The sequence below is a fragment of the Syngnathoides biaculeatus genome, chromosome 6 (genome assembly GCF_019802595.1).
Source record: "Syngnathoides biaculeatus isolate LvHL_M chromosome 6, ASM1980259v1, whole genome shotgun sequence".
NCBI classification, from domain to species: Eukaryota; Metazoa; Chordata; class Actinopteri; order Syngnathiformes; family Syngnathidae; genus Syngnathoides; species Syngnathoides biaculeatus.
In genome coordinates, this window is record NC_084645.1 from 2430036 (window position 1) to 2439179 (window position 9144).

The 9144-nt window shown below is 42.4% G+C and overlaps 1 protein-coding gene across 3 annotated transcripts; it reads left to right on the top strand.

The window, feature by feature from the left end:
• Positions 1-9: 9 nt before the first annotated feature.
• On the top strand, positions 10-9137 carry sigirr (single immunoglobulin and toll-interleukin 1 receptor (TIR) domain). Of its 3 annotated transcripts, XM_061822764.1 has the most exons (11): positions 22-92; positions 1530-1875; positions 2822-3091; positions 3195-3402; positions 3477-3604; positions 5098-5238; positions 5309-5452; positions 6552-6654; positions 6730-6880; positions 8113-8290; positions 8768-9137. In XM_061822764.1, exons 2-11 carry the CDS (start codon positions 1806-1808, stop codon positions 8938-8940), a joined length of 1566 nt encoding a protein of 521 aa, XP_061678748.1. In that variant the 5' UTR covers positions 22-92; positions 1530-1805; the 3' UTR covers positions 8941-9137. The 3 variants fall into 3 exon arrangements, with proteins under 3 accessions (XP_061678750.1, XP_061678748.1, XP_061678749.1); XM_061822766.1 differs by lacking the exon at positions 1530-1875 and having other exon boundaries at positions 10-92; XM_061822765.1 differs by lacking the exon at positions 22-92 and having other exon boundaries at positions 1348-1875.
• Positions 9138-9144: the final 7 nt, after the last annotated feature.

Sequence of the window (9144 nt, forward strand, 5' to 3'; positions counted from 1 at the left end):
ACTGAATGGCTCATTCATTTATCATCCCAAAACAACCATGGACACCTTTGTGTTAATCGCCAGTTCCGTGGCTGTGAGAAAATATTCCACAGGTAAGTTAGAAATACTTACTTTGACAGTGTTAAGTTTGTTTGTAAAAGTTTTTTTTTGTTTTCTGATGAGCTTAATTCACTTGAACAGGTTTTTGCAAAAAAGCGATGTAAATATTTTCCCTAACGTCATCAGTGCATAAGCAAGAAAACACATTTTCTGTGAAATTTTTGATGAATTTCATAAAACAGAACTCTGCAAATTGAATTTGATTTTCAAATGCGAGGAAACAAGTTTTCTGTCTGAAATGGGACGCCGCAGAGACAACAAATAAACAATGCGTTGTGGCATGTACCTTCCTATTGCGAGTCCTTATTTCGGAAAATATATCTAACTGATTGACTTAAAATATGTTTTTATGACAAAAAATGTTAAGTTTTTTTGCTATGTTATGATGATAGTGCTTCACAGCATATTTTGGGAAAAGGTAACATGTCACGGAAATCTGGCCCTAGGTAATATGCAAGGTTTCTTGGTAGTCAAGGTGTCTTTCCTTTGCACTTAGCCTTTTTTCGTTTACCAAGTCGAATTAAAAACCCTTCATGTTACCAGAACTGAAAAAAATGTCAAGCTCACACCACCAGTTTTAGTTCTACGTGCCAAACTTTGAGAAACCCCCAGCCATAATCCAACCTGTAAATCATGTACGGCACACGTTGTGGGAGTACCAAGATGGCGGCTTCAACCAATCGACACACCGCTGGATGTGTATGCTCGATCCAGTCTTTTTTTTTTTTTTTTTTTTTTACGTCAGTGCTTATAGCATATCTGCATTCTATGTACCTGTACTCTACATTCAAGATTTTATGTCGAGGTTGCTGCTGATCGTTCCTGTGATGTTTTGAAATGTCAAATGACATTTATTTCATGTGTTGTGTGTAACTTTAAACGTTTTTTCAGTCAACTTGCTACGCCACCTACTGCATTTCATGAATATTGACCAAAATACAATGACTGTGTTTACTTTTCTGAAGTAGATTTTACAGTTCTACGGACTTCTGTATTGATTTTTCTTTTGATTTTGTTTTGTTTTACTCCATTTGAAAGCAGTTAAAGAATGTGTACTTTCAACTTATTTTGTCAAAGTAGGTTTGTTATTTTATTTTATATTTAATTTTTTTGGTTCGTAGGTGCACAATGTTTGCAAAGATTTGGGAACATGTTTTGCGGGTATTGAAGCCCGAGGAAGATATAGCTAAATTTTATTTTTATCAAGTAAGAGCAAGAATACCGCAACAGGTCAGACAAGTAAGGTAACTCCTTCGGGCCCCAAGATGAAGGTGGTCTGGCCAAATAGTAAAACTACAACAAAATGTCGGGAATCGCCTGCACAAGGGCTCTTAGTTGCCCTACTAGGGCCTTGATGGATGCCAATGTCAGAATTTGTGTTGTAAACAACGTGAGTGCCTTTTCACCTTTCCACGTTCCCGACACGTTAGCGTTCCTGCGCCATGCCCACGTTTCAGTGGACGTCCTCTACTGGGGAAGTCAGGTGAAACTTGCGGTCAAGACCACGTGACAACGCACAGCCAATGGAAATAAAGGAAGGTGTGGCTCCAGGTGCAGGTGTCCGACGGCTGCGCAGTTCGCTCAGTAGTTCCACTGTACACTTTAACTACAATAAAAAAAAGGAACAAACGCTTCAGGAAAAATACTGTAATTGAAAATTGTAGCTCTTTTTTTTAATAATAAAGCGGAAGAGGCCTGCGGACAACATGGGCGCCCTTTTGGTCGCCTTTATTTTGATGACCTCGTCTTCGTGGAGCAACTATGTCCTTGTTTTTGGTAAGCATGCCGTAAATCCCACATTTTGTTTCCGTCTCCATCTTTTGTCGAGAGAAGGAAATGGCTCCTGGTCCCCAAAGTGTATGTTGTTTACTTAAAATATAATTACTGTATACATAAACTAGTACAATGAGCGCGGGGTCAACAGCTTTCTCGCAGTCACGTGCTGTTGCCTGGCAACAGGAAGACCGGGTCCTGGACTTCGGACCAGGATGTCTTGTATTTAGTGTGCGAATTGTCTGACAGAAAGCACAAAGCGGCCAAAATAAAACAACATCGATGAGCAGTCAGACAAGGGCCAGTCGTTCCGGTTATTTGTGGGTTTTGGCCACATCGAGATCCGCGCATGCGCAAGGTAGCCTGTTGAACTGGTCCACAATCAGTGACACTTGAAAGTCGTGCGCGTGTCATTACTTAACGTGCATTAATGCTCAAAACACAACAGAAACTAGAAGCAGCTACCAACATCAACACCTGCTGTGATTTTCCAATTTGTTTAAAGGTATTGTAACCTTACTGAAACAAAACAAAAACATCCAACTTTGAAGAAAGTAATGGGAAAAAAACACATTTTGTCTTTATTCTGGCCTTTTTGCAAATAGAACTAATTTTGGTAATCCTAAGTGACCTAAAACATGAAAGGTTTGGTCAGATTTCACGTTGTTTTCCTATAGTCTACACCACGGGTGTCATACTCAAATTCAGAGTGGGCCAAAATTTTAAACTGAACATAGCCGTGGGCCAAGGTTGAACAAATGAACCTTTTATAATGGAACCAAAGTGTATAATACTTGTAATACCGGCAGGCCATCTCAAATATTGATTTGAAATTGCCTCGCGGGCCAAATATAGAGTTTGACACATATGGTCTACACGAACTGTATTTTGAGTGTGTGCATTTTGTTCGAGGACATAGTGTGTGACTCCCCTGTGTTTGTATTCCAAGCTCAAGGATGTGTTGATGAGAACCATTTTGAGGAGCGCCTCCTCTACGCAGGGCAACAGGATCCGCCATACTGGCTCAATTGCTCCTTGGAGGCAGTTCCCGGCGCCCAGGCCCGGCTCACCTGGCTGAAGGACTGTCTTCCTCTTGGTGCCCAGCAGGGGAATTCCTACCTCGAGTTTACAAACGTCTCTTCCGAAACCGGAGGGAACTACACCTGCTTCCAGTCCGGCAACAGCACGGCTTCGTTCACTGTGCGCCTCGTAGTTAAAGGTAACCGCCAGGCTCCATTTAAATGTACAATTTGTGCAGTGTTTAGGAAAAAAAAAAGTTGTAAGCTGTTAACACAGATTGCCTACCGTATGCCTTTCCACAGAATCCGAGTGCTCTAAAACTCCAGAGTTCCGGCAAAATGAGGATGCGAGCCCAGTCTGGGGCAAGGTGGGATCCACTGTAAATCTGAATTGCACCGTCCTGCTTTCCTGGGATCTGACTGACAAGCAATGTGACGCCTCACTGCACTGGACTAAAGACGGCAGTCCTCTGAGCAAAAACTCTGTGCTTTTGCAAAACACCTCTTCATGGTGAGTGGAAAAAACAAAAAAAATCTTTCCAACAGTGTTTAACGAAGGCGGACATGACACTTTATCTTTGTTAGGTTACCAGCCACGGGTCAGCTGATGGTGAGCAGCATACTGGTGGTCCAGCTTCAGAAGTTGGAGGACTTTGGATTGTACAGCTGCAAAGTGAGGAACTCTTCCTCTGTCTTCATTGTGCAGAAATCAAGTAAGCTAACTTTCATATTGCAGAAGGTTTTATATTTTATTTACTTAACATATCACTTGTTTCAATTTGTAGCTGTCTTTCACTAGATTTTGGGCCTTCAATTAGGATCTTTTAATGACTGCTTTTAAAATTGTGCCATTCATATGAATTTGGGGTCACTTCTTCTTTCTCCTCTTTCGCCTGTTCTCCCTGTTCCCACAATACAAAACACGCGTGTTTGATTCACTGAAGACTTCAACAGCCGATGGGTGCGAATGTGAGTGTGAATTGTTTGTCTGTAGCACTCGTGCACCTCCGTCATAAAATCACGTGACTTTTCTTTGCGTCCGCCATATTCCCGGTTTAACAAAGCATTGTCCAATGCTAAGTCGGTTGGAGACAACACGGAAATGTCTTATAGCACGACGCCCAGAGTCTTGTCCGATACCGTCTGACATTTAGAAGGTGAAAATAAATGACAGTACGTGGAAAACATAGATAAACTCGCCATAGAGGACCCGTATTTAATGCCGAAATCGATGTTTTCACCGATTAAAAAATTGGACTGTTAATTCGCTTCCGCTTGTCTTGGACAACTGGATCTACACATGGATCTGATGAGCAAGTCGTCGAGATTTACACGAAAAAGTTTGAAAGCATATAAAAGTCTGGACGCATACGAATACTTTGTTGCTGGATCTGTTCTCATCAGGAATAAATCCCACATAGTGACGGTTTTGACAGCTTGTGAACGTGGAAGTGTGTTCGATGACACATTAAACTTTGCCAGAATCCATTGATCTTTTCAGCTAGTATTCAATACAAATACCAATATTTAAATAAATGACCGCTGGTTTTACACAAACTCGCATTCATTGACTATGATTGGAAAAAAAAAAAAAAAAAAAAGAGATTCGTCTCCATGGAACGTTTACGGAAGCGATTGCGGTCACACTTAACCTCCATAAACCTCTGCGACAGATGTTTTTTTTTTTTTTTTTAAATTCACACAGTTCTCAAATGAGCCAATTTGGCATTATAAATACTTTTTAGTAATTTGAGATTGAGAAGAATAATTCCTACCTGAAATGAAGCGGTTGCTACACAGGCGTGTGTGTATTTTGGTTGGGCATCATCCATCATGTTTAATTGCTGAAATCCATCGATATATTTTCTGGCCTTTTCAGCTGGTATTCCATAGAATGATCTCTTTGAATATCTGTCTCGTCTGTTGTGACAACCAACAGCAAAACAGGTCTCGGGCATTCCGAATATTCTGCTCTGGTTCAATGTCTCCCACAATGTCGACCAGCTCTGTTTGACCGGTAAAACGGCGCTGTGAAAATGGTGATGTGACGTGCGCGAGATTCTATATGTCCCCTGCGATTGGTCGCCGACCAGTTCACGGTGTACCTTGCTTCCCTCTCACCCAAATTCAGCTGGGATAAGCTCCACTTCACCTGTGACTCTAATAAGTATGAGTCCATTTATTTATCTATTTTTTAAAATGTCAGGAAGCCCAAGCCACACTGCTGCCGTCACCGCAGCCTTCGTCGTCCTTCTCCTGCTGGCCGTGGCCGCCGTCATCTACACCAAGTGCCACCTGAACATCAAACTGTTGTACCGTAACTCTTACGGAGACTACGAGATGAACGGTGAGCGCTCCGATGTGAAGAGCGGCCGAGTGGACGGGCGTTGACACAAAGCATGTTGCATTTCTGTCAGATGGGAAACTGTACGACGCCTACATCTCCTACGTGAACAACGACTATGACAGGAAGTTCGTCAACTTTATTCTCAAACCTCACCTGGAAAATAAACACGCACAGAAGGTGCATCTCAACGACAATGACATAATGCCTGGTTCAGGTAAAATCCTTTTCAAACCCATCGTATCAAGTCATTGTGTTGTATAAAAAGATTGTCTTTGTCATCTTTAATTAGTACCGAAGGGCCTCCCAAAAAGCTCAAGTGTTCACCACCAGAGAAATCAAAGCACCAATGGATTTGGGAAACGTTTAGGACTTCAAATTTATCGTAATTTCCGGCCTACAGAGCGCACGTGGTTTTAAGCCTCACCCAGTACATTTGTAAAGAAATACCATTTACTACATACATATGTCACAACTGTGGAAGAGCGGCAAGTGCCCACATTGAAACATGAGATATTTACAAAGAAAGACAGTACACAGAGATTTTAACGCTAACGCTAGCGCCGAGCTAACAGGGCCGGTTAAAAAAAACATACCGGTAAAAATCACTGAGACACGGCAGTAACAGGCTAGCGCAGCGCTAACAGGGGCGGACTGGTAAAAGTCACTTCCTCGGCACATATATTCCACCGGTCTCACTCTTACCTTTTCCGCTCGAGTGCCCCCTTGCGGCCGTTATAAAAAAAATGCACAAATTAGCCGCATCATCACATAAACCGCAGCGTTGAAAGCGTGTGACAAAAGTCACGGCTTGTAGGCCAGAAATTACGGTAAGTAAGTTTCTTTTCGGCTTGTCCCGTTAGGGGCACCACAGCGTGCCATCTCAGATAAACACTCATATCTGTTTGGCGCAGTTTTTACGCCGGATGCCCTTCCTCACGCAACCCCTCTTGGGGAGTAGAGGCCCCAGTGAGATACAAACTCACCACACTCGGTTTACCAAACTAATGCGCTAACCACTGAGCTATGGGGCCTCTATAGGCTGGAAATTAAGGTAAAGGGAAGTTTCTATTCAAGATCCTTCCAATAAGTTGACCAGATTTGATAAGCCTTCCATTTGCATATACATATATATATATATATATATATATATTTTTTTTTTTTAATCAATTGAATGCTCATTTTCAAACAATCCCACACTAACGAAAACTGTTTGTTGTACCACATCACTAGTTTCTTTTTAATACCTGAAAACGGTGCTGAGGTCCTTGTTCCATGCTGTATCTACACTGTGATGTAACCGTTTTGTCTTCCAGAACCTTCCGCGGAGCTTTTAATGAACTTCAGTCGCTCCCGACATCTTATCGTGTTGCTGTCTCACGCATACCTCGAGCAGGACTGGTGCACCAACAACTTCAGGTCAGACCTCTGGACAAGATCACGTGTGTATTTAAGTAAAGTATCATATCCGTCTCTATCGATGTGTATTCTCAGACAGGGCCTTCTGCACTTGTTGGAGTTGTGCCGGCAGCCCATCATCATCATGCTGGAAGGTCAGCTGAAGCGCGTCAGGCCCGAAATCAGGCAGCAGCTTAGTGAGCACCAACATTGTCTCACCGTACTCACATGGAGGCACAACTCTGTGGTAGGAAAACACAACCAAATCCATTTTCTGGGGCAGAGAGGAGACGGTTCCGTCATTAGGAATTGGAAAAAATGAACAAGTGGGATAACAAAACAAACGATGGAGCAAAACTTTTCATGCCTGGTGGCGATATGAATAAAATAAATGAGATATTCTGAGACAAAATAATCCTTTATAGATTCTCAGAAGGGAAATTCAATTGTTACAATTGTACACTATCAAGCAGTAGATTGTCATGTCATTATCCAAGCCGCTTATCCTCACAAGGGTTGCGGGAAATCTGGAGCCTATCCCAGTGAGCTTTGGGCAAAAGGCGGACGACACCCTCAACTGGGCACCAGTCAGTCGCAAGGCAGATGTCAACAACAGATTACATACATTTGTAGAATCAATCCCATGCTGCCCGCACCAAAGGCAGGCATGTGTACCACTACACCATCAGTGATTCCTGCAGTAGACTGTTTGGAGTAAAAAAAATAAAACATGCAATGAAATTATTATTTTTTTTTTTTTTACAAGATAATGTATTATAATACCAACACTAATGATAAAAAAAAATATTAGTGTAGTGTTCGTGGCTGTGTAGCAGTTCAGTCGCTGGCTCCAGCTCCCCTGTGACCTTGAGCACAATCACAACCATAGGAAATGAAAGGTAGATAAGAGGGGGAGGTGAGTGTTTCTCACAGAATTGGTTGGGAAGATAAAATGATCCCCATTTTCAATGAGCAATAAAATACAGTTCAGTTTAGTACACCATGTCGTTGTGAAGTGTGTCAAAAAAACACTTTCTGGCACTTTCTAGGATCTCAGGATCATCGAATTAGGAGTGCTAAGCTCCTGGCATGTAAGGCAAATTTCACAGTTCACAGTTCAACTCTTTCAAATTTTAGGGTTGCTGGGATTCGGTTCAGGAGCGCTTGAGCAGTGGAACCATTGCAATGGGATAACAAAAGCTGTGATACGCAACCTAAAGGGTTTAGTCGGCATAGAATTTGTCGTGACTAACGGAACGGGAAGAACGCACAAACACAAAATGCCAGATGCCCTCCATCTTTTGTTCAAAGCAAACTCGGTCACGCTGCTGTGATATCACACGATTTGTATTCCGCCTTCAGACCCTGTGATGAAATCCGAGCGAGTTGAGTGTGTACCTATTTGCTTCCAGTTGCTGCGGTGAACTCAGCCAAAGGATCCAACTCAGTGTAAGCGTGTCAGTTGCCTTGTGTCCACAGACTCCCTCCTCCACGTTCTGGAAGGAGCTGGCCTTAGCCATGCCCCGCAGGGTCGTCTTCCGCAGTGAGTCGGCAGGGGACCCCCAGACGGTCCTACAGGATGACAAAGACCCCATGCTGACCTTAGACCCTGACTATCTGGACTGCCGCTCTGACACGGACCCTGCCGGGGACTTGGGTAAGAGTCTCGTGAAATGATATTAGATGATAAGATTCAAAACAAAAAAGTTGGATGGACGCTTTGTTCAAATAGTATTTAAATGTTGTGTAAACTATTAATACTTAAACATACTAATCAACGATTATGAATACATTTTAAAAATGTTTACTTCATTACTGATATATTTACAGTATTTCCTCAATAATACGTGCATGCCTCAACAATCCAATGAGATCTAGTACACGAGCTGTATCAAACTGTGCCCTAATAGTTTTTGATTAATGGTCAAAAAGGCATCCATTCGACTGTAGTTGCCATTTCTCATATTATGGGTACCTCACTGAAAGTTTTTCTGGGAAATGTTAGTATTGTGAACAGCTCTTGTATTGTTTTCGAGTAGATTCAGTGGCCCGTGTGTGTGACGAACATTAGTAAGAAAGACTACAGTTAATGAGCTTGACATGTAAGCCACTGTTTTGTCTTATGGTTCCGTAGGTGTGCGTCTCCCCGTGTACAAAGCCATGACCTCGAAGGCTCCGGTCCTCCCAGTTACATCCAATCGTGTGCAAGAAGCAAAACATGCAGATATAGACGTGTCAGACCTGGGATCTCGCAACTATGGAGCCCGCTCAGACTTCTACTGCTTGGTCACTAAGGAGGACATCTGACAACAGTCTAGACACTCCCCTCCAATGACCACAAATCTGAAGAGTCCCATCTAGCTTTGCTGTCCTGTATATTTTTATGTATTGGTTGATTCAAAATATCTCTCGTGTCCTTTCGCATCTATTGACATATCTCATAAGCAGTATTTGAATGCATTTTTTGTATTTTGACATTGACAAAATATTTTCCAATTGCAGTACTTCTTC

What these genes read in the sequence shown, in the direction of transcription:
- sigirr (XM_061822764.1), top strand. Translation starts at nt 1,806, where the DNA reads ATGGGCGCCCTTTTGGTCGCCTTTATTTTGATGACCTCGTCTTCGTGG. An exon ending in CAACTATGTCCTTGTTTTTG is followed by an intron (nt 1,876 to 2,821) that starts GTAAGCATGCCG and finishes TTGTATTCCAAG; the next exon opens with CTCAAGGATGTGTTGATGAG. An exon ending in TGTGCGCCTCGTAGTTAAAG is followed by an intron (nt 3,092 to 3,194) that starts GTAACCGCCAGG and finishes GCCTTTCCACAG; the next exon opens with AATCCGAGTGCTCTAAAACT.